Source organism: Vitis riparia, chromosome 10 (genome assembly GCF_004353265.1).
Source record: "Vitis riparia cultivar Riparia Gloire de Montpellier isolate 1030 chromosome 10, EGFV_Vit.rip_1.0, whole genome shotgun sequence".
Lineage (NCBI taxonomy): Eukaryota > Viridiplantae > Streptophyta > Magnoliopsida > Vitales > Vitaceae > Vitis > Vitis riparia.
Window position 1 is genome coordinate 12609140 of NC_048440.1, and position 25365 is coordinate 12634504.

General features: G+C 35.3%; 2 protein-coding genes across 3 annotated transcripts; both read right to left on the reverse strand.

Annotated features, from left to right (window-relative positions):
* Positions 1 to 1355: 1355 nt before the first annotated feature.
* Positions 1356 to 4166, reverse strand: LOC117923453. Its single transcript, XM_034841743.1, has 3 exons — positions 3802 to 4166; positions 3491 to 3556; positions 1356 to 1960 (listed from the first exon to the last, which is right to left on the reverse strand). The coding sequence occupies exons 1-3, from the start codon at positions 3973 to 3975 to the stop codon at positions 1439 to 1441; spliced, it is 762 nt and encodes a 253-aa protein (XP_034697634.1). The 5' UTR covers positions 3976 to 4166; the 3' UTR covers positions 1356 to 1438.
* Positions 4167 to 5365: 1199 nt separating this feature from the next.
* On the reverse strand, positions 5366 to 24085 carry LOC117923961 (putative hydrolase C777.06c). Of its 2 annotated transcripts, none has more exons than XM_034842480.1 (10): positions 23875 to 24085; positions 22225 to 22360; positions 12469 to 12596; positions 11509 to 11656; positions 11318 to 11423; positions 10044 to 10102; positions 6519 to 6554; positions 6305 to 6414; positions 5981 to 6042; positions 5366 to 5871 (listed from the first exon to the last, which is right to left on the reverse strand). In XM_034842480.1, exons 1-9 carry the CDS (start codon positions 24051 to 24053, stop codon positions 5985 to 5987), a joined length of 960 nt encoding a protein of 319 aa, XP_034698371.1. In that variant the 5' UTR covers positions 24054 to 24085; the 3' UTR covers positions 5366 to 5871; positions 5981 to 5984. The 2 variants fall into 2 exon arrangements, with proteins under 2 accessions (XP_034698371.1, XP_034698370.1); XM_034842479.1 differs by lacking the exon at positions 23875 to 24085 and adding an exon at positions 22850 to 23081.
* Between the last annotated feature and the right edge of the window lie 1280 nt (positions 24086 to 25365).

A 25365-nucleotide genomic window follows, 5' to 3' on the forward strand; every position in this document is an offset into this window, starting at 1 on the left:
TTCTCATCCCTTCAGCTTTCTTTTGTGGGGTCCTTGTCCTTCAAAAATTTTGAAACAGCCCCTTCTCTTTTTTTTCTTCTTTCTTCATAAAAAGGGAAGAAGCTCATTCAAAGTTTGAAACACAGGGGTGGGTGCATTGATTGAAGTCTAAAGTCAATGATGGGTTACAAGCTTTTGGAAACATTTAAAGGTAGATGTGGAACTACTTCATCCATATTGTGTCTTCAAAAATCTCAAGTGGACCATTTGTGGTTATTAGGAACCCTGTACTTGTTGATCATATTGTTAACCCTCTCTGCCACCCTCTGGGTTCTACTTCTACACCCCCCCCCATTTGTTCTTCCTTTGTCCCCACCTCCCTATATTTTTCTTCCTTCTTTTAACTCAAAAATGAAACAATCCAACCCTAAATTCATAAACTTTATACAACTTTTTAATTTCTACTAATACTATTTCAAAACACTTTTTGGAATAGTTAATTTCATTCACGGTCTTTGAGGTGTAGTGTATATATATTAAATCATCATTGATTTTAAATTTTACCAATTAATATCCCTATAGATGTACTTCATTTAAAGAATAACATTTATATTTCGAGAATTGTTAAACGCATCTACTTAAAATATTTTTAAAATAAATTTTATAAATAAGATAAATTTATAGTGATACAAATTAATAAATTTGAAATCGATGAATTTGAAATCAATGATTATTAAATGTATTTATACTAAATCTCAGGAGGTGTGAATAGAATCAACCTTTATTTGAAATCACAAAAATTCATTTGTAAGTTAATGAACTTTTTAAAAAAATACATATATTTAACTAATTTTATTAAAAAAAACCCATATTTAGAAAAAGCCTAAATAGGAAAATTATGCTTCTTATAACAATTTTTTTTATTTATATAAAAAAATATTTAATATTTAATAAAAGTTTTATGTTATTAATATTATTTTATTTCTTCAAAATTATGTTTTTAACTTCAACTTAAGCAAATATTTATATATATATATATATATATATAATATTCAGAGGAGTTGAAGATCCTCTAAACAAAATGATGGCAAGAGCATTCCAATCTTTCTGCTACTGGGATGTGAAATGGGTCAGCCCAGTCCTAACTGGGCCATTTTGGTTGAAATTTGGGTGGGCTGAATGGGGGTAAAAAGTTGGCGAATTGGGCCCAAGGTTCACTTTGTTGGCCCAATCTCCTCACCTCCTTCATATCAGAAAATATTGAATGAAAAGAACCTAGCTTATGAGATGACAGCTTAATTTCTTGCCAAAAACTATGATTTTTTATTTTTTATTTTCCAATTTTTCCTTTTTAATTTATTTTTTAAATTCTTTCACAGAATAAGTCTCATAACCATAATAATGGAACCTAGCTAAAATCAATTTACAAGAGCACAAAATTAATTAGAGCAAAAATTGCTCACACATCTGCAGCAGCATTCTTGGATCCTTGCATGACCTTGTCTTGTTTGCTACCACCACCATTCTCCAACATTTGTTGAGGAGGCAAGTACTGAAAACTGGGTACATTGTCATCACTGACATAGACAACCCGAAAGATGTCGAACTTGATGTCGGGGGTGAGGCGGTTAAGGTAAGGTAAAACAGTTGCTCGATAATCAGTGTTGAGAATCCAGGAGTAACATGCATGGAGTGACTTCCATACAAACAGACACGCCACCCTTGGATTCATTTCACACCTCAAGCACACTCCAGAGATTGCTCCTTCCATCTTTTGGAAATATGCTTTGAATAGAGCTAAGTTTGCGTGGGAGAGTTCGTCCAAGTTGTTGGAGGCAAGGGCTGCTGTTCCGATTGATATTATGCCCCCAGTGGAAAATTTAGCAGCTGGGAAGCCATCTTTTGATTCTCCAGCATATGCGTCGAAAAAGCTGTGATCGGCTAAGATGGCCATGCTTGATACGTTTGTTAACATTTGTAGCTGGGAATGTGCATGCAAAATGAAGTAGGGTAGTGTGTGAGAACATAAAAAACGTATATAATTGCAATAATATTGTCCAAGAATGAGATTTTGATAGAAGATTTATATAGGTTGAGACTTGAGAGTGAAGCTTATTGTATAAAGCACAAGGCCTTTTCTAAAGGAGGTTGGCCACCATAAGCCTTTCTTAGGTGGTGTTTGTTTTTTTGCCTTTTCGTTAAAAGTAATTTGTTTTCAGAGTTTAAGTCGTTTGCTTTTCCATAACTTATTATAAACTTTTTACTAAATAGAAAAAGCTAAAATATGTACATTTTTCTAAATAGAAAAAATAACATATTTTTCTTTACTTTTTAATACTTAATATAAATAAAATACTACAAAAATGAACAACCTAATATTTAACACTATTAAGCATTAAGATTCTATTTAAAATTAAGTAAAAAAATTAGTTGGTTTGCTTTTCTATTTTTTTTTTATGAATTATTATAAACTTTTTGCTAAATAGAAAAAACTAAAATATGTAGCTTTTTCTAAATAAAAAAAAAAACATATTTTTATTTACTTTTTAATACTTAATATAAATAAAATACTACAAAAACAAACAACATAATATTTAATACTATTAAGTATTAAGGTTCTATTTAGAATTAAGTAAAAAAATTAGGTCGTTTGTTTTTCTATTTTTTCATGACTTATTATAAATTTTTTACTAAATAGAAAAAACTAAAATATGTAACTTAGCTTTTTCTAAATAGAAAAAATAACATATTTTTATTTACTTTTTAATACTTAATATAAATAAAATACTACAAAAACAAACAACCTAATATTTAATATTATTAAGCATTAAGGTTCTATTTAAAATTAAGTACAAAAACAAACACCACCTTAGTCTTTCCAAAATATTCCATACAACATGTTGCTAGGTCTTGTGTACATTAGATCTTGTATAATTTCTTCTTTCACAAATTGGACATGGTACCTAATAAAGTAGATGAAGTCTGCAAAGACAGTCACTGAAAATTCCCTTGGTACTAAGAGTTTAGCCTTTAAGATTTAGGGTTTAGGGTTTTTTTCTACCAAGTCAAGTACGCTTGCTCAGCACAGCGAGCATAAAGAATCTTGGGCTTGAATGGAAAGAGCTACGTTGTGATCACAATGCAAAATAGGCCGTGTTGTGTCCCTAAAGAAAATTCTATCGCCTGCATAGGATGGGTGAACCCTAGAAAGTTATTGGGCATTTAGAAGCAGGGTTTACAATATTTGAAGTATAGATAGGTTTTTGACAGACATCAGTTTGATGCTTGGACTGAACATGTTGTTGGTAGGTAAAGAAGAGTGAGATAAATTTTGAGGATTATTAAGCAATTGAATAATTCAAAATTCAATAGTACCATTGGGAGTTATTCAGCAAAATGAATTCTAGAAAAAGAAAAATCAATGGATGCTGAGAAGATATGATGTACTGTTGACATCAATTAATGGCGGCTCACAATAATTGAAATGTGGGGGAATTGCAATTCAACTTACAAAGGCAGCATGCAGAAACTCCTTGTTCTCATTAGATCTCTTCATCCATGCTCCATACCATATGACCTAATTGTAGAAAGAATCAATCATGATCAATATGCAAGAAAAGGCAAAGCAAAAGCATAGAGACAGAGTTATTATAAGCCTTGTGGGCATACAGAGAAAACAAAAGAGAAAATGAATCACATGTATTGAATACTCAACTGCACATGCATGTATTAGTTTATAAATGGATAAATAGATAAACCCCTCCAAAGAAGAGGGAGAAGAAAAGCTGATCTAAATGAGCTGAGACATGACATGAGAATTACCATATTTCCATGGATGCTCCTGAATATTGAGCTGTGAACACAACCCATGCTCTCAGTGGATGAAGAGAAGAGTTTGAGGGCATCGATAAGATCATCAACAACTACTACCATGGGTATGAAAACCAAGATGCTTATATCTAAATTCCTATTGCTAAAGGGCACAAAGCACGGCATCTTTTTGGTTCTTCCTTTCTCGTTTCCCGAAGTTGTGATGAATGAAAAAGGAACGGGTGAAAGGGCTGAAGCCTAAATGGCGCCTTCATGCACTCGTGACCAATCGGTGGTTTGGCAAAAGTTTGGCAGCTTCAATATTTGAAAAGTTGAATGCAGCAGCCATTCATCGCTAGGTGTTTTCCTGGTCTTCTTTGGCTTCTCCACACACTATATCGAAATGGGAAGCAGCCTGTTCCTATCACAAGTAGTCTTCGTGATGTGTTTTGACAATGTTTTTGTTTTTTTTGCTATTTTATTTTATTTTTACAAGTATAGCATGGGGGGCGTCATATTCACATGTCCAGGTGCAAAACAATTTGATAATAATTCAGAAGACTTTCATTTTGATTTTTCTTCTAAGGATTTCTTGCTGCTGATGCTAGATTAAAATTTATTTTATGCATATTCAAATTAGGAAGAGTGGAATGGGGGATGGACAGTTTGCCCAAATATAGCAGCAGCCATCCTCCTTCTAGAATATTCCAATGGACATGCACAAGCTCAGTTGATACACCCACCCCGCAATCCAATCCATTTCTTATATCCTGTCCATCTTGTCCATCCAGATAGCATTCCTCACCAAACAATATTTTGTTTTTGTTCTTGAAGAAAAAAAAAAAAAAAAGGAAAAAAAGCAAATTTTCCTTTAATAAGTAAATATTTAACCTAAAACGGGTCCTCTAAAGCCTCGTATTTTTTACTTTTGATTTTAAGTTTATCCTTTAAATTATTTTAACTAGTATTTACTTTCATTATCTTAAACAATAAATTTACATATTAAAATCTATACTAAAAGTTCTATCAAATAATTATAAATTATTCAATATAAAAAATAAGACATGATATAGAAAAAATAAACTTATTTAATGGGTGTTTGATAAATCAATTTAATAACTTAAAATGATTTAATAACTTAACTTAAATTATTAAGTAAATTAAGAATGTTTGATAAAATAAACTAATGGTATAAATTAAAATAAAAAACAACTTTAAGTAATAAGTAAAAATAATTAATTTATTTTTAAGTCTACATATTTAATTTACCATTTTACTTTCATTTGCCCTAATTTTCTATACGATTTCTTTTACTATTCTATGATCTCTATTGTTGCTTTATGATTTCCATTGCTACTCTATCTCTATTACCCTAGTTGTAATTTATGAAGATAAATATGTCAATTTAATAATTTAAAATAATTTTTGATCAACCTTTCCTTAATACTTAACGTAAAAATTAAGTAATAACTTTTAAATTAACAACTTAAGTATAATTTAATTTCAAGTCAAATTAAGTCATTAAATAATAGGTTAACCAACGGGTTATAATATTATAGTCATAAGACACAAGTTCTCATCCAAAAAATACTCTTACAACTAAAACCCAGCAATGCCAAATAATATCCAAGCGAAGGCAAGCGACCGAGTGACTTGAATCCTCCAATGGTATTGTCATTTTCATGAATGAAACACGGGAAGAAGCACAAGCACAGTATCATACCCTGACACACTTCTCTATAATTTCTTAATAAATGCAGGATTCAGAAAATATTAAACAGCCCCTAATGGGAATATGACTCCTCTTGTTTGTAGTATGTATTCCAAATAAATGATGGTAATATGAAGTTAACCAGCAGGATAACTCTGCACTTCACTTTTTTCTGAATCATAGAATTACTTAACACCGGCATTTGCACCATCCTCTTCTTATTTGTTTCCATTCTTGCATCACAGCTGCTAAAACCACATTAAATAAGTTGACATCAACCCAAATACATGGATTGTTTTCTTTCCTTCAAAATAGGGAAAACAACAGATTTGGGTATGTGTCTGTCCACGATTTGTATTTGGTACATCAACCTGCGGACACAACAATGACCAAGGTACATGTACTCGGAATGGAATTAATAAGACCCAGGTGAATATGTATATTTAATTGAAGCCATAATACACAATGTTGACATCTTACCTCATCAAAGGTCTATGGGGACTCTCAACCCATCATGTGCAAGTTGAACCGGTATTCCTTCTCTAAATTCAAGAAAGAGAAGGTAGAAAAATCAGTTCTCCATATTAAAGATCTTTCTGCAAACTTAAAGAAAGGACTCTACAAAACATTAGTCCCACATCCTCCTTTGGTCCTTCAACAATGCAACACCCATCAGGCTCAGGCCACAGGATTCTCAGAATGGTCAAATCTAAAGTATATGAATTTGAAAGACCACTGAATGCCAATCTTGACACATAAATTTGGACTCTGATCATTGAGTGGAAGGGTGTATGAGAATTGTACCTTCTGGACCATTCCATTAGAGTTTCATTGTCTTTATGATGATCAAACTCATGGGTCATCCCTACTAAAAGAGCTCGCTTTGGGCATATCCTCTTCACAGCTTCAAGCGTCTGAAAACAAATACCACTTTCAGCTGCAATTGCAGCAGCATTTGTGCAATGACCGACTTGGATGTACAAGGAAAAAGAATTTCAAAATTTGAAAAAGAAAAGACCTGAGGGAAGCAAAAGTGGGTATTATGCGATCCTTTCTGCAAAAGAAGAAAGAGAAGAAATGTTTAAGCAGAATAAGAACAAGATCAATAACTGGAAAGTAAGCAAAAAATATGAAAAAAGGAGGAAATGTTTATGCTAGCAGAAACAAATAGTTGCAACAGGGAGAAAAGGATGAAAGAAGCTGTTTGGAAGCATAGAAAACACAATGTGTGGTCAATGCATCATTAACTATGATTACAAGTTATAGGGCCACATACAAACTCAAACCGAAAGTGCTCCAAAAACAGATGATTGAACAGAGAAGCAGGTCAATATAGGAGGAACAGACAAGCGGCCTTATCTGATAGATAAAATAGCAGCCTGGATATGGGTAGAATGGCATAACAGGATTCATATGGTTATTGTAGCCAATCACAAATATTTTAGAATAACACTTCGTTGACATTGCTTTGTGATTCTCATAGCTTATACCAACATCATGATCTCATCCTCCCATTAATGGGTTTATTTTTTAGTCCTGAACAGAAGAATTTGCACATTAAGCTTTCTAGATCATATTCCATGCAAGATTTTGCAATGGGATAATCATTCAAAGGTATGCAACGTATTCCTTCCTGCAATCTATGGCATCTGATGAATATTTTCTTACATATTCCTTAGCAAGGTACATGCTTAATATATTTCCAACTAAAGAATTCACCTTAACATGTCCTTTTTTTGGGTGATCTAGGCTTTAATCTCCAATTAAGTCCCTTCACTGATGGCAACTCCTAATGTATCATCAAATGAACCATAAAAGACTCCACTTGCTTCTGGACAACAAAAACCAGCCCAGCTTACAAGAAAATTTATAGCCTTTCTTGGTCGCATACAGAGAGTGCTCAATGACAGAAAATTTGATGGCCAACAAACAACTAAATTTGACCATTCTCATTTTTTATTTTTTTTGGATATGTTATACACAAGGAAGGAGATACACAACAGGATGTTGCCCAGCTGATTACAGCAGGATGGATACAGTGGAGGTGAGCATTTGCAGTGTTATAGAATTATAAAATACCCTAACAAATTAAACTATTGATTAAAAATTTATAGAACAGCTAATAAGTCCAGCTGTTCTTCATGGGACAGAATGTTGGGCAATTAAAAACCATGCTGCAAAACCTGAGTTTTAAGAAATAAATGAATGTGACAAATAAAGGTGGCACCAACTAAGGATGGGATAAAGGAAAGTTGTTTAAGATGATTTAACCATGTGAAATGAAGATCTACAAATGCACTATAGTACAAATGACTGATTTGGTTCAAGCTGAAGGTTCCCAAAAGATACATGCTAGGCTAAAAAGAACAAGGCAGAGCAATATTGCTAAAGATTTAACCGAGGCTGTAGAGCTGAATGGCAAAAATGGATTCTAGTAGCCAAACCCAAATGATTGGGGTTAAGCCCTTTCAGAATTGAGTTGTTCCTCATGTTCACTGAGTAAATAACCACTGTTTGTTTGGTTTCCCTTTTTCCCTTTTTCTTTTTTGCATTCTTCTCCTCAGTTTTCTGGCATCTTCCTCACAGAACTGATCCTCCTCCATTTTTTGCATTTTTATCCCGCTTGTTCTTTTGGGAGTCTATTGAACTGTTAACTTGTTTGGTGCAACTAGTGGGATCAAAATAAGCCTATTAGAAATCCAGTTTTAATGAAAACACTTAGTAAGCTTAAATAGACATTAAATGAGATAATTTGGAAAAAGAGGAATACCAAGATTTATCCTGCCTCTCTTAAACAAATCAAGAATCTCATTTACATTGAACAAGGTCAAGAAAAGTCTGACCTTGTTCAGACTTCTTTGTTGAATAAGGCACTTATGTGCAAATGAAACTAACATTATGCAACTGAAAGAGGAGCATTTTGGAATCAGGTTAAACGAAGTAAGAAGGCTGCCGGTCCAATGAAGTGAGAGATGGGTGTGGGATCACGCTTTGGAAATCCATCGGGGAGGATTGGAACACCTATAGTAGATCTTCCTTTGGGGTGGGTAATGGGAGAAGGGTGAAGTTTTGGTGGGATCCATGGTGTAGGGATAAATTGTCGTGTGTTTCCTTCCCTTCTTTATATGCCTTAGCCCTTTCAAAAGAGGTCTGGGTACCAGATTTATGGGATGAAACAAAAGAGATGGTTCATTGGAATCCTTGTTTCTCTAGACTTTTAAATGATTAGGAATTGAACAATTTAAAAGAATTATTTTGAAGGCTCCAAGGAATGGTGGTAGATATTGAGAGGGAAGACAAAGTGGTGTGGATGAACTAAAGAAATAATAAGCTCACAGTTAAGTCTTTATACATCGTCTTGGAATCAGGGGAATCAATTTCCTTTCCAACAAGGGTAATCTGGAATTCATGGGTGCCTTCTAAAGTTAGTTTTTTGACTTGGAAGGCTAGCCGGGGAAAGGGATTGGCCCTAGGGAAAGGTATTGACCCTAGATTAGCTTCAAAGAAGAGGGTGGTCTTTGGTTAGTAGATGTTTTATTTGTAAAGTTATGGAAGAATCCATAGATTACATCCTTCTTCATGGTGCCAAGGTAAATGTCCTTTGGCAGTTGCTTTTCACTTTATTGGGTGCAAGCTGCTACTATTAAAGCAACTCTCTTAAGGTGGCATGGTTCATTTGTGGGTAAATGATGCAAGAAGGTTTGGAGAGCGGCTCCATTATCCATCTTTTGGACTGTATTTAAAGAAAGGAATCATAGGTTGTTTGATAATGAGGAGCAATCGGATCAAGCTTTGAAAAGATATTTTCTTAGAAATTTGTTCTCGTCGGTGAAGATGTACATAGATATAGACTTTGTCTTTATTTGATTTTGTTAATTGATTGGATTCTTTCTAAGAGTGGGAGTTGTTTTTTGTAGCGCCTTTTGGCACTCATTGTATACTTCTTGTGTATTATGGTGCATCATCTTTTTGGCATTTGTTAATATATTCATACTTGCTTATCAATAAATAAATAAATAAATAAAATAAAAAATCAAGAGAATTCTGAGCATTTGACTTGCTAAGTAGAACAACATCAATGCATAAGATAGGTCCAAAGAAAAAGTAATAATCCTAGATACAAGCATAACCACATGGAGGGAAGTCAAACTCAACAAAGCCCTAACTCAACTACTTAGAATTGGCTACTTAATTCCCTTTTCACCATTCAGCTCTATTTAGGGTCATACTTTCCATTGAGTCATAAGAAATTACACAATAACATGGGAAAAAGATAAGTATAGAGAAGAAAAAAAATGGGCAAGAAAAAAGTTATTCCCGATTTAAGTCATTTTATTTTCAAATATAAAATCAACTAAATAATATTGAAAGAAGATACTGATGCTACTTCTATTATCAGTCAAGCTCCAAATGTCAAAGTCATAGTGTGTGTAGATGGGTCAGCATATAGAATTTTTCCCCACCACAAAATCAACAAATTGTAATGAAATGTACTGGGCGGGTGATTAGGAAGTAACAATCAGATATGTAATTGTTGACTGACCTTATACAATGTATCCAAGATAAGCAGATCCAACTGTCCACCTCCATTTTTTGAAATAACTGCAGAACCATAACTTCCTTAACAAATAGTAATTGGAAAACACAATTTCACATATGGCATCTAGTATGACTTAAAACTACACCATTTTCAAGTAAAAGGGTATGTGCTTAAACATTGAAGCTGTAAATCAAGTGTATGTACAGCTTTCACTCTATCCATTGCCTTATGCCATAATTGATGAAACTACTAACATCTTTAGTTTTTCCCTCTCAATATTAATCTTCATTATGGTTCAAGATGACAAGATCAGTGACAAATTAATTCCTCCATTAGAAATCCATTAGCATTCTTCACCTTTGGATTTTCTTTCACTTCCTTCCAATGAAATGAAAATTATTAATAGTTAGATGTTTAGATATGTATACTTGTAATTTGAATCACTCTCACCTATAACAGATGGCAGTGATCTTCGTTTGCTGCATAACAATTAAATGGAATATTCCTTCTTCATACTTTACCAAATAAATGTGATTATGCTTAAACTACCTCTTGCCCCAGAAGCATGGGCAATTAGGTAATAAGTGAACCATGAATATCAAGATGGCTAACATTTAACTCCTCACCTCACTTGTGGCCTCATCTGGTATGTGGTTTGAACAATGAAGAATAACCAACAGAAAGGCCATAATGCAAGACTTCCAGAAAAAGCTTTGATACCATGAAACTACCACTTACTCTAAAAGTTTAAGCTGTTGGCTACTAAGCATAATATGTGTGTGTGTTTGTGTGTGTGTGTGTGTATTCAACATATTTATCACAAATACGCTTAGCACCATTATTCATAAAGGAATTCAAATTCTTTGAAACATAGAAATCAAGAATGGGAAAACCTAGCAAAATTAAGTACACATGCTAGTTTATAAAAAGTGTTCCCATCATTCTATGGCTGCATGTAGGAGATTTCCAATTGGAAGGATCTGCAGTTTGTAGCAATGTTGCAAGTCTTTATCAAATCTGTATCATTTTTTTCTTTTTTCCAGATTACATACACATTCAGTAAATCAGACAATTGGATCATACTTCACATTACTCTCTGAAGCTTTTAAAGGTGAATGCCATCAAATAAAGGACCCATCTCAATGTTTGCTGTGGTGGATGTGTAATTTGAGACATGCAAATACAAGGGATAAATGCATACATACATCCTCATGTGTGTGTGCGCGTGTGTGCTGTGTGTATGTCTATACTAACAAGGGGACTAAATCAATACTCACCATACTCAGTGCTTGATGGAAAACGTGATATGTCAGATATATAAGCTACTTTACATTTTTCACCAAAAAGAAAGCCCAAACAGAGATAGTCTTCTCCATGCATCACCTACATTAAAAATAAACATTGAGAAAAATCATAAAACAGAATATAGAGTAGAAATAATTATCGAGAGAGATTTGGAGCAAGTAACTGGCAAAGGAACAAATTGCAGGCCTGATGCAACAAATGGTTTCTCATGGTTGCTTTCAATTATTTTCCAGTCAAGCTGTGCTACCCGTCTCAGTTCTTGGCCTTCTTTAAGTTTTTTCTTAACCAAGTATGGAAATTTCGTGGCAATGCTGTTTGCAAGATAAAACAATGTAAAATCAAGCAGTTGTACATGTTAAATCATAATTGACAGGATAACAATTGAAGCATGAAATGGACTAAAACCAATCAACTTGTCCAGAACAGGATGTTGTAAAATCATAAACAGAATTTGAAGTTCTATGATGAAGAAATATGAATAAGGTATCACTTTCTCTCTGTCTCTACTATGATGCACAAACTATGGAAAGCCAGTCAAGGTTCTTGGCAAGTGGACTGAATAACAAAAATAAATGAATATAAACAAGTCAAAGAATTGAAAAAATAAAAATAAACAGTTTGAAAATCACGTGTATGTTTGTGTGATGTGTACAACTTCCTCAATAACAAGGTGACTTTCCTGTGAAACACTGGTCCTGTATGTGCCAATCCAACTGGACTTCCTACCACTTCAAGTAGTTCAGCCATTTTTCAGTAACTCAAAAGTTTTCAATTCATAGTCATAAGACCCAGAATGGATATCATCAGTCAAGAGGACAGGCCCTACTTGCAGAACTAGGGGATTGGGAGGGCCATCCCTCCCTCCCTCCCTCCCGTCGCCCCTCCCCCACCCACCCCAAGGAAAAAGAAAAAAAGAAAAAAATGGAAAAAAAATATCGAACTTCATCATTATTTGGGACTGCTTTAAAAATATTTAATTGCCCCACCTCATATTCAGTTACTCCACCAATAATTTTACATGCATCACAACTATATGTTGATAATGCAAATATGTGACTTGAAAATGGTTAATAGATTAGGTGAAACAACACATGGTTTCACTTGAAAAGTTTAGATGAAGTACCTCTCCATTGCATACTGACTGAGGTAAACAGGAGTAGGACTGATATCATTTGTAGGACTAAATGGCTGAACAGCACGTATATCATCCAAACCAAGAACTGCATCAGCATGTTCATGAGTCAAAATTATCTGCAGTTTATACAAAAATCAGTTCCTTATCTTATCAGCAAGGTGAGGTTTCAGTTACCAAGAAAACTGAGAGCAATGTCAGTAACTTACAACAATGGTGCATTAAAAAGTCAAAATCACAAGGATCCAACATGAAGTTATTGTTCACATGTTTGAGTTGATTGTCTCAGTATCAAAATCATAATGTCATTCAATTTTTCAAATTCCATATTACTTCATGCTAATGGTAAGAGCATGATCAATTTTTGCTCGAGTAGGAACTTTTGAATTTCAAAATTTCAGATTGCCAAAATGGCTAATCCTCAAAAGCAATATGTTCTACTCATACTTTTTCGATCAAGAAAGGTAAAAAAATAAAATATAAACTATATAAAAAAGAAAAGACCTAAAACAACTAAAAAGCACAGTTTAGTGCTTGGCCTAAAATCAGAAACAGAGAATTGAAAAATGAAATCAATTTACATTAAAAATTATTCTGAAAATAATTTCCTGCAGGTTTGCAGCGGTGGTTCACAAAGAGAACAACCCAACTTCATTTCCTAAGAATTTCAGCTAGACTACAAAAAAGAAATATCATTTTTTTTTTATAAGTAAGAGAATGTATTAATAAGTGTTAAAAGTGCATAAGAGTACATAGGATGCATACAAAATGCACTTGGCCAAAAAAGGAAAGAGGGAATACACAAAAAATACTCCCTCCCTCAACCAGATCTCAACCAATCTATGAAGTCAACCATATTCATATACCCACCGCTTATATACACCCTAACCTACATAGAGAAATTGTTAAGGAAAATATTTTTTATCCTTTGAACAAGCAATTCCTCACTATCAAAGAATCTCTTATTTCTTTCCTTCCAAATCGTCCAAAAAATACAAAGAGCGGCTCTCCAAGCCTTAATACACCTATCTACAAAAGAGTCATACCACCCAAGGAGAGTCTCCCTAATTGACTCAAATAAAACCCATCGAACACCAAAAATGGAGAACACCGGTTGCCATAAAATTCTTGCCTTGTCTGAATGAAGGAAGGCTATTATCAATGGACTCCAACTCCTCTTTACACAAAGCACACTCATTAGCCAACATCCGCCATTTTCTTTGAAGTTGATCCAACGTCAAACCTTTCTCCAGCAAGCCTCCCAAGTAAAAAAACTCACCTTCAAAGGAATTCATGAGTTCCAAATTATCTTTAAAGGGAAAAGAGTGGTATAATTCGTCTCCAACAAAGAGTAAAGCTTTCTTACAATATCTTCCTTCCACACCACTCTATCCTCCTCCTTCTCTCTCTTCACTGTCTATCCCTGGAGCTTAGAAAGAAATCTCTCCATGACACTCAACTCCCAATCATTCAGATTCCTAACAAAATGAAAGTTTCAATTTCCTCCTTCTCCACTTTGCTCCCAAAAATCAACTACCCATGCCTCCTTCAAATCATAAAGAGCAAACAAGGAAGGGAAGATCTCACATAAGGGTTGCTCGTTGCACCATCTATCTTTCCAAAACTTCACTCTACCCCCATTACCCACCCACCTAAAAGGAAATCTTTGTATTAAAAAAATCCCATTGCTTCCCAATCTCTTTTCAAACCCCAACCCTATCGGGCTCTTTTGACCATTCCTGACTTCCAACCCCTTTCTTCCTCCCTAAACTTTCCCTTTATGATTTTTTTCCACAGTGAATCTCTTTCACTAGAGAAGCGTCAACACCATTTGCAAAGAAGGGCCTTATTAAGCAAAGAAAGAGAGCAAACACCTAATCTACCTTTCGGTTTTGCTTTACAAACGGAAGACCACTTGACTAAGTGCATTTTGTTCTCTAAGGCCCCTCCTCCCCATAGAAAATCCCTTTGAATCTTCTCTAATCTCAACCTTACAATTCTTGGGATGTTGAACAAAGACTTAAAATATATTGGTAAATTAGCAAGGGTATTGCGAAGTAAAGTGAGTCTTCCCCATTTTCAGAGGTGTTGTCTCTTCCATAACGAAAGCTTCTTATGAAACCGTTCTTCTACCCCATCCTAAACTGCCACAGACTCGTAAGATGCCCCCGGGGAAAACCCTAGGTAAGAAGAAGACAACTTTCCCACCTTGCACCCAATTTCACAAGCCAAATCTTCCACATTGTCCATCTCCCTTACTGGAATCATCTTGCTTTTTTCCAAGTTAATCTTCAACCCCAACATGGCTTTGAACCACATGAGAAGTCAACACAAGAAAGTGACTTACTGACTTACTCCTAAGAGACCTCACAAAAAACAACAGTGTCATCTGCAAAAAGGAGATGAGAGATTTCCTCACCCCAACCCCTTTGAACCTTGAAATAAAACCGTCATCTTGAACTTTCAAGAGTAATCTACTAAGAGCCTTCATAGCAATCACAAACAAGTAAGGGGAGATAAGATCCCTTTGTCTCAATCCCCTCGAGCTTTGAAAGAAACCTGTGGGAGAGCCATTAATTAAAACAGAGAAGTTGGTTGAAAAGATACACCAATTTATCCAATTCATCCATTTCTGCCCAAAGCCCATTTTGGCAAGAATAGCTAGCAAAAAGTCCTAATTCACATGATCATAAGCTTTCTCAATGTCAAGCTTGCACATCAAACCACAATCTCTCTTCTTTAGCATTGAATCCATTGCCTCATTTGCTATCAACACCACATCTAAAATTTGTCCTCCCTCCACAAAAATATTTTGAAATTTGGAAACCACTTTACCCACCACTTTCTTGACCCTATTAGCCAACACTTTAGTCAATCATCTACTATTAAACAAAGAATTCAGTTTTATGTGATTAACATACAAAGTTCACCTCTTTTCCCAAACTCAAAAATTTTGAGAGGAGAATTGAAGTCAAAATGCCAAGTGAAAGTAGATCTATTCATGTGTGTCAGTTGAGTTGGGTAAAGAGAAGAGACAAAGAGAATGAGAACAAGCAAGCCTTGTCACAACTGTGTCATCTTTGAAAATCAAAGTATGATCCAAGATTGAGAATATTTTGTGACAAACTTTCAGTCTAACATCAATCCTTGGTGAACTGACTCAAGATTCCTTGGAAACCAATTGATGGCAAGAAGAGGTTTGCCATGAATTATGACCAAGACAGGTTGAAAAGTAAGGAAACCTAATCCATTACTTATGAAGCTTATACTCATGCAACCAAGTAGTAACCTCCACAATGTCAAAGGACAACTTTGCTGTCCACACTTCTTTTCTTATTTTAGCCCACACTTCTTTCCTTATTTTAGCTCACAATTGTTTCCTTATTTCTCCATTTATTATTCTGTACAGTTAGCATACATTATTTGACAGATTATAGTTTACATATATAGGGCTAGAATCATGCTGGAATTTATTTTCTTTTATTTGCTTTCCATGTATAGCATCCTTGTAAAGTCTATATATAATATACAAAACTCAAGGCTAAGGAATTCGGCCATTCACACAATATTTTGACATGGTATCAGAGCTTGTGTTTTGAACCTAGAGTTTAAACGCTTTCTAGTTTTTCTTTGGGTTTTCACGGATTTAGCCCTAGGGGCTCTCGGATTTAGCCCTAGCGGCTCTCGGATCTAGCCCTAGCGGCTCTCGGATCTAGCCCTAGCGGCTCTCGGATTTAGCCCTAGCGGCTCTCGGATTTAGCCCTAGTGGCTCTCGGACTCTAGCCCAACTTTTGGGTTCTTTTTTTTTTGGTGGTTGTGACAACACATCTGTGGTGTGATCTTGGAGTTTTCTTTGGGTTTCTTCGCTTCTAGGCTCTTGGAGATCTTCGATTATTTGGAGGTTTGTTATCAGATTTAGGCTCTTTGACGATGTTTTTTTTGTTTCCTAGGCTATTTCTGTTTTCGTAATGTCTGGAGAATATTCTATTGTTCGTTTCAATGGCAAAAACTATCTTCGTTGGGAGTTTTAGTTTAAGATGTTTGTGAAAAGTAAGAAGCAAGACAGAATCTCTAAGTCATCTATGGAATCTGAGTACCGGACGATGTCTCTTGCTTATTCTAAAATCATTTGGCTTCGAGCTTTGCTTGCGGAGTTATATTTTTCTGAGACCGATCCTACACCTCTACATGCCAATAATACAAGTGTTATTCAGATCACGGCCAATCCTGTCTATCATGAGCGCACAAAGCATATTGAAGTGGACTGTCACTCTATCCGTGCGACCTTTGAAGCTCGTGTTATCACTCTTCCACATATTTCCACTGACTTACAAATTGCTGATATCTTCACCAAGGCTCTACCTCATCATCGATATTGCTTGCTAAGTAGCAAATTGATACTTGTTGATCAACCTGCATCAATTTGAGGGGGGCTGTCAAAGGACAACTTTGCTGTCCACACTTCTTTCCTTATTTTAGCCCACACTTCTTTCCTTATTTTAGCCCACAATTGTTTCCTTATTTCTCCATTTATTATTCTGTACAGTTAGCATACATTATTTGACAGATTATAGTTTACATATATAGGGCTAGAATTATGCTGGAATTTATTTTCTTTTATTTGCTTTCCATGTATAGCATCCTTGTAAAGTCTATATATAATATACAAAACTCAAGGCTAAGGAATTCGGCCATTCACACAATATTTTGACATGGTATCAGAGCTTGTGTTTTGAACCTAGAGTTTAAACGCTTTCTAGTTTTTCTTTGGGTTTTCTCGGATTTAGCCTTAGGGGCTCTCGGATTTAGCCCTAGCGGCTCTCGGATCTAGCCCTAGCGGCTCTCGAATTTAGCCCTAGCGGCTCTCGGATTTAGCCCTAGTGGCTCTCGGACTCTAGCCCAACTTTTGGGTTCTTTTTTTTTTTTTTTTTTTTGGTGGTTGTGACAACACATCTGTGGTGTGATCTTGGAGTTTTCTTTGGGTTTCTTCGCTTCTAGGCTCTTGGAGATCTTCGATTATTTGGAGGTTTGTTATCAGATTTAGGCTCTTTGACGATGTTTTTTTTGCTTCCTAGGTTATTTCTGTTTTCGTAATGTCTGGAGAATATTCTATTGTTCGTTTCAATGGCAAAAACTATCTTCGTTGGGAGTTTTAGTTTAAGATGTTTGTGAAAAGTAAGAAGCAAGACAGAATCTCTAAGTCATCTATGGAATCTGAGTACCGGACGATGTCTCTTGCTTATTCTAAAATCATTTGGCTTCGAGCTTTGCTTGCGGAGTTAGATTTTTCTGAGACCGATCCTACACCTCTACATGCCAATAATACAAGTGTTATTCAGATCACGACCAATCCTGTCTATCATGAGCGCACAAAGCATATTGAAGTGGACTGTCACTCTATCTGTGCGACCTTTGAAGCTCGTGTTATCACTCTTCCACATATTTCCACTGACTTACAAATTGCTGATATCTTCACCAAGGCTCTACCTCATCATCGATATTGCTTGCTAAGTAGCAAATTGATGCTTGTTGATCAACCTGCATCAATTTGAGGGGGGCTGTCAAAGGACAACTTTGCTGTCCACACTTCTTTCCTTATTTTAGCCCACACTTCTTTCCTTATTTTAGCCCACAATTGTTTCCTTATTTCTCCATTTATTATTCTGTACAGTTAGCATACATTATTTGACAGATTATAGTTTACATATATAGGGCTAGAATCATGCTGGAATTTATTTTCTTTTATTTGCTTTCCATGTATAGCATCCTTGTAAAGTCTATATATAATATACAAAACTCAAGGCTAAGGAATTCGGTCATTCACACAATATTTTGACACACAACTCCTTACAATTTACATCTTTCTTGGTCAATTTGTATTGGTGTAATAAAATCAATGTATAAAAAAATATTAATGAAAGCAACATTGTAGTGTAAGGTTATTATTCAAAATTTATAACTCCCTTTTGCATCAATATTTGCCTTTCTACTAACTCATTCTTAATGTGAATAGCTTAAAAAGAATGCATTAGACAACCTCCATCCTCACCCAATCATCAGCAAAAAATCACCCAAAATCCTTCCACATGAGAAATTATTAAGTTAAATTCAAGAAAGCATGCAATGTCGACAAATAGAGAAAAGAAGTACATGAAATTAAATAGTAACATTCCTAAGCCACACAACCTATGTGTGTAAAGCAAGTTCTTGCTGATCTAAGTTGGAAGGCAGCAATGGAAGAAGAATACAAGGCTTTAATGAAGAATCATACATGGGACTTGGTACCTTATCAATCCTAGTATAATGTACCTGGTAATAAGTAGGTGTTTAAGTTAAAGTTTAACCTAGATGGCACCCTTAATAAGCATAAGGCTAGGTTAGTAGCCGAGGGATTCCATCAAACTTTAGGTGTTGATTTTTAGAAACTTACAGTCCTATGATCAAACCTACCACCATTAGAGTTGTATTAACCCTAGCTCTAGCTCAAGGCTAGGAGATTAAGAGGTTGAACATTAAAAAATGCCTTTCTCAATGGTTTTCTACAATGTGTTTATGCATCAACCTGATGGTTTCATTCATCCTATCAAGCCTAATCATATTTGCAAACTAAAGAAAGCTTTGTGTTGTTTGAAACAAACCCTAAGTGCTTGGTTTGATAGACTTAAAGATGCATTATTATAGTGGGGCTCCAAGAACTTAAAGTCAGATATATCTTTGTTCCTATACAAGTCCAAAGGAGTAGACTCAATGTTACTGGTGCATGTGGACAAGATCTTGATTACTGGAAATAGAGACGGGTATTGGTTCATGATCTCAATGAGAGTTTTCTTCTAAAGGATCCTGGTTCTCTGCATTTCTCCTTAAGAATTGAAGCTTTCAGAGATCAAACAGGTCTCTATTTAACTCAGTCCAAGTATATTGTCGACTTGCTCCAGAAGACAAAGATGGATACAAGAAAGCCTTTACCAATGCCAATCACTTTCAAAAAAACACTCTCTAAATCGGATGGTGATCCTTTAGACAATCCATCATCATACAGAAGTACAATTGGAGCCTTGCAATATGTTACTGTTATAAGACATGATGTCTCATACTTAGTTAGCAAGCTAAGTCTCCAAAGAAGATCCACTGGAAAGCTTGTGAAAAGGGTGTTACGCTATTTGAAAGGAACAATCATTCATGGTCTGCATTTCTAACCAACAAATCTTTAAATCTTGTGTGATTCACATATGCAACCTAGGCTAGTTGTCTGGAGGATAGAAGATCAACTAGAGGCTATTGTGTATATCTAGGAGGTAATCTTATCTCACGGAGTTCAAAGAAACAAAGTGTTGTTGCTTAGTCCAGCACAGAATCAGAATATTAAGCTTTAGCTCATGTAGTAGCCAAGTTAATTTGACTCAAGTCTTAGGCAACAAAGTTGAGACTTCAATTAAGGATTAAACCAGTTATCTGGTGTGATAACCAAGGTGTAACCTCACTGGCTGCTAATCCTACTTATCATGCTAGAACTAAGCATATTGAAATCGATATGCATTCTGTTCGCAGTAAAGTATTTCAAAAGGCATTAGATATATGATTTGTGCCTTCAGTTGATCAAGTGGCAGATTTGTTTACAAAACCACTTTTAATCATTTGGTTCTTAAAGCTCAAGTCCTAACTCAAGGTGAAGGAATTCCCCCTTTGTTTGAGGGGGCATGCGAAGACAATCTCAGCTATGCCTAGTTAATAGCTTCTGCCATGTAAGCACTTCCAAAAGCTTCTTCCATGATAGCACTTCTTGAAGCTTCATTTAGTTAGAATTCTGTTAGTGTATCAAAAATTTTTGTTCAATCAATTAGCATCAAAATTGAGTGTATATACAGAGATATGATTGTAGGTTCGATTCAGTTTTGCATGGTGCAAGATTCCAACTCTGTACAGAAGTTAAACAGAAACTCGGTTCATCAAATCTATGTCCATCTCTTGATTCCATTGTTTTCCCCCTTTTTTCTAGACTTCCAAACACATTTCCTTTAAGGAACAATATAATTAATGACAAATTCACATTAATACCAATTCTGAAACTAAGACATAATAGACAAATTTGGTGGTGGAAGTGAGAACTGTTCTAGCATTGGAACCATGGTAGAGATAAATTGTCATAATGAGGCTAGCATGGCATGCCTCATGGAGGTATGCCTGATTCCCTGGTCATTTCTTTTGAGGTGGGTCCTAATTGGAGAGCTACCATGGATTTGCTGTCCTATCTACTTTGACGTTATTTGGTTGGAAACAAATATTAGGATCTTTGATGATATGAGGAAATTGGCAGTAGATCCATGAGAGAAAATCTGTTTTCTCACAACTCTTTTAATTTCAATCACTAAGAAGTTTTCTAGAATTCTTTCAGTATTAGTTTTGTTAGATTGGCAATTCATCTGCCTCTCACGTAGGGAAGTGGTGAAAGTTAGGGCTGGGTTGGCTCCTTCACCAACAGGCATCCTAAAGGTAAACTTTGAAGGCTTCAACTTGGGCAATCTGACTTGGATTAGAATTGGCAGCCTTTTCCAAGATTACAAAGGTGAGGTTTTCTGAGAACTTTTCTAGAAGGCAGAGCTTTGTTGGGTTTAGCCGCAGTAGTATAGATGCTAGCATTACTAGAGGGCCTGAAATTAGCAAGAGAATCAGGTGCCTCTGATCTTCTGAGGAATAGAAGTTTCTTAGATTACTCATGAAGGGAAAAGGTCATGAAGATAGGGTCATTTCAATCACAGAGAAGTTTTCTGAAGCCCCTTGTAGCATTAATTTGTTCAATTGGAGATCCATCTGCCTCTGACATAGGGAAGTGGTGAAGGTTAGGGCTGAGTTGGCTTCTCCACCAATAGGTATCCTAAAGCTTAATTTTCAAGACTGTGCCTTGGGTAACCTGACTCAGATGAGAATTGGCAGCCTTTTCCAAGAGTACAAATGTGGGATTTTCTGAGGTTTTGTAGAAGGCAATTGGCTTTGTTGGTTAGCCAACAAAGCACAGAAACTGACATTAGTAGGAAGGCCCCAAAATTAGAAAGAGAATTAGGAGGCTCTGATCTTTCGATGAATAAGACTTCCTTGGATGACTCATGAAAGAAAGATAATGAGGTTGATTATTGGACGTGGAATATGTTGGACATTGCTAGTGTTTTAAAATGTTCATTTTCTTGAAATCTAAATCAACACATTGGAATGACAATAGACTGGCAAGAAAGGAGCTATCTCTCCTGTTAATTTGTTGGGGAACCTTGTTAGGAGTTTTTGGGTGGAGCTTGAATTAGAAGCCTCTGATCTTTCGATAAAAAAGACTTTCTTGGATGACTCATGAAAGGAAAGGTAATGAAGGTATGATTATTGGGTATGGAATATGTTGGACATTGCTAGAGTTTTAAAACTTTCATTTTGGGAGCCTTGTTAAGGGTTTGTGGGTGGACCTTTATTGGGAGCCTTTTTCCCCTCTCTCAAGCCTACTGGTAACATGTACATTTTCTCTTAGGCAGAACTTCTCTGTTACTGCAAGAATACTAGCATAGTTTCTTATTTTAAAAAAAGGGTGATTCTTAGGAAATGTCAAAATATTATTTCTTGTAGTTTTAAAGATGCACACACCTTAATGCTTGACAATAATCAATATTCTTATTCTTTCTTTTCTAGAGCAAACAAATGGAGAACATTTATTTGACTTTCTAACTATCGATGATAGAAAGGAAAAGTACATATAAGATGAAAACTCACAGAATCCACTTGAGGAATCTTATAAAAAGTGAACCACCGAATAACTTGCTCCCTAAATGTCTTTCCGACATCAATCAATATGTATTTGTGTTCACCATTGTTCTGGCAATAATCAATCAGAAGAGAAGTATTGCACCTGAAAATCCACAAAAGATCAATTTCAACCATAAAAAATGTAGATGACCCAGACAAACAAACATAAAAATGAAGTCCCTCAAAAATCTGTTCACAATTCATTCTCTCTTGCACAACCCAAACACATATGCTCAAGTAGTGACCATTTTGTTAGAGATGTGAACTCAATTCACTAACTAATGAATCCTTCACTTTTGCATAAACCATAGTAAATCTTCAGGAAAATTTGGCAAAATTGGCACGCAGACAACCAAAAAGGATGATCTCTTCCCTTTCTATAGTGGGAAAAAGTGAATGTACATGCCTTAGAGAACAGAAAATAAGTGCATCTATTAAAACCTATCAAACAAGTAAACAAACAGTCACTTCCATCACATAGAAACCCTAAAATAATTTTCAGATCCACAACCAGATCATACAAAATGCATACACCCTTAACACAAAGTGCATAAAAAAATCAAGTGAAAACCCTAAAAAATGATGGAAAGACCTGTAATTTGGGTTCCGCTCCGGAGGGAGCGACAATGACTGGAAGCAGACATTACAGGGAGGATCGGAGGGCTGGATGAGGCACATGGCATTGGGGACGACACTGGAACAGCCGGTTCCGAGAAGGATGAGAGACGATCGAGGTTCGCCGGCGGCATCGGAACAGTGTCCGTTCTCAGCGAGATTGCCGGACTCCATTTCCGATGACTTTATAGAGAGATGGCGTAGAGGCAAGGTGAGAGAACATTGGGAGTACTTATACGAAGCATGTGCCCCGCGAACAAGCAACGGTTTTGTCGGTTGTTCTTTTGTGCACGTGGCCTCCGTGTAGTGGCCCTGCTCGGTATATCCTACGAATTATTATTATTATTATTATTATTATTTTTATTTTAACCATTTATAAAAGAAGAAGAAAAGTTTTTATTTGAAACATAAATCATGATTATATTATTTTCAATTTCCTAGTTTGTCTTCACTATATATATATTTTTTAATTTTATACTTTTATTAATTTATTTTTGTGAAAAGTTTTTCTTAACTTTATTAATACATCAATTCGAGATTTTCATTTCACATTTCCAATAATATTAAATAAAAATTAATAAAATATTTTATATAAAATTTTTTTATTTAAAATTGTTGAATAATTTAATTTTTATTAAAAATATAATAAAAAAATTTCAATAAAATTAATAATTTCATTAGCATGTTTTTTTTTTTTTTGAAATAAATGAATATAAACAATTTAAGATAATTTTAATAAATAAATAAATATGCATATATTTTAAACAGTAAAGTGTTAAAAATATTCATCCTTGCCACGAATAAGACTGTAAATGCATCAGAGAACGGCAAATAAGGGAAGCAATTAAAACTATTCAAACAAGCAAACAAACACTTACTTCCACCACATAGAAACGTTAAGAATAATTTCCAGATCTATGATTCGATCAATACAAAATGCAAACAATTAACACAAACTGCATAAAAAATCAAGCAAAAACAGTAGAGAAATGGAGAAAGGACCTGTAATTAGGGTTCCGCTCCGGAGGGAGCGAGAATGACTGGAAGCAGACACTGCAGGGAGGATCGGAGGGCTGGATGAGGCAACGGGCATAAGGGAGGCCGCCGGAAGCGCCGGTTCCGAGAAAGATGAGAGATGATCGAGGCTCACCGGCTGCAATGTAACACTGTCCGGACTCCATGTCCGATGACTTTGCAGGGAGAGATGGCTGGCGTAGAGGACATGCGAGAGATCATCGGGGGTATTTATAAGAGGCATGTGCCCCGCAAAGGCTCCGCCGATTGTCGTTTTATACACGTGGCTCTCTTTCTGATATTCTACAAATGACCATCATTTTTCATGATTTTTAAAAATATATTTTAATAAAGAAAAGTAAAAAATAATAATAATGGTTTTATCATATTTTTACTCTATTTTTTTCATTTTATTTTATTTGGTATCATGAATTTAATTAATTTTATAATTTTTTATATAAAAAAATATGCTGATATGATCAATTTTACCACCTTCTCAAGTGATAGATTATGATAGACGGTAAACTAATTTTGATATTTAATAATTAAAAATTATTTTTATTTTGTGTAATTACCATTTACCCATGTTTAATAATTCAACTTTTTATCATGTCTAGTAAATAAGTGGTAAAATGGAGTTACAATTATATAATACCTCCTTTTTAAAATAATATTCTAAGTGGATGATGTGGGGCCTTATTCCATGTGTCCATTCACGAGTACTTTCACGCATCTGTCCACGTGGCATCGTCCCAATTGGACCACGTGTCACTTCTTTCATCATTGCTCGGACAACCTTCAAGGTATTCGAAGACATCCTATCCAAACCATTTGCGCCACTAAGAGGACCGCATCCCCCTGATAACCTCAAATCCTCTCTGATATGTGAGACCATGGCTAACTGACACCAGATTGATTGATGGGATTATTCCCATCCTCACGTCTACTTTAGTAGACAGACACGTCCAGTCCCAGGCCATCAACAAGATTGAAAGGACGACAAGCTGTGTTATGACACGCCGTCCGACACAGCCCCCAATCGCCTTGCACTTGTGATGATTGCTTTGTCATTAATGCATAATCATTACTATAAAGGCCAATTTAGCACCACTGTGCTTTCCTCCCTTTGAGTATTATAAAAGCCTTATTGAAACAGAACAAGAGGGAGGTAACATTGTGAGCTCTTTCACTGACCTTTTTTTTTTTTTTTTTTCTTTCTCTCTAAGGGTTTCTATTCATTCTCAAAGTTTGACTTGAGCTTCGAAGGGTGTGTCCAGACAATCTATCTGAACATCTTTGTGCAGGAAACAAAAAGCCTAGATTTTGACACTGAAATAGGAGTTTTCGTTGTCACGTTTAAGGGAGGAATCCATTCTCAGTTGATCTGGTATCAACAGATAACAAAAAAGTAAAAATAAATTATAAAAGTGATAAAATATTCTAAGTGCATGTAGCACCGTAAAAGTCCAAGTAAATAAA

Excerpts from the sequence above, each read along its gene's own strand:
- LOC117923961 (XM_034842479.1), bottom strand. The coding sequence starts at position 23,046 with ATGGAGTCCGGCAATCTCGCTGAGAACGGACACTGTTCCGATGCCGCC. Across the intron at positions 12,597-22,224 it reads AGATTCCTCAAGTGGATTCT|ATAATTTTGACTCATGAACA; the intron begins GTGAGTTTTCAT and ends TATAAACTGCAG. Across the intron at positions 10,103-11,317 it reads TCCATCAAGCACTGAGTATG|TTATTTCAAAAAATGGAGGT; the intron begins GTGAGTATTGAT and ends ATGGTTCTGCAG.
- LOC117923453 (XM_034841743.1), bottom strand. The coding sequence starts at position 3,975 with ATGCCGTGCTTTGTGCCCTTTAGCAATAGGAATTTAGATATAAGCATC. Across the intron at positions 3,557-3,801 it reads GGAGCATCCATGGAAATATG|GTCATATGGTATGGAGCATG; the intron begins GTAATTCTCATG and ends TTCTACAATTAG. Across the intron at positions 1,961-3,490 it reads AGTTTCTGCATGCTGCCTTT|CTACAAATGTTAACAAACGT; the intron begins GTAAGTTGAATT and ends GCACATTCCCAG.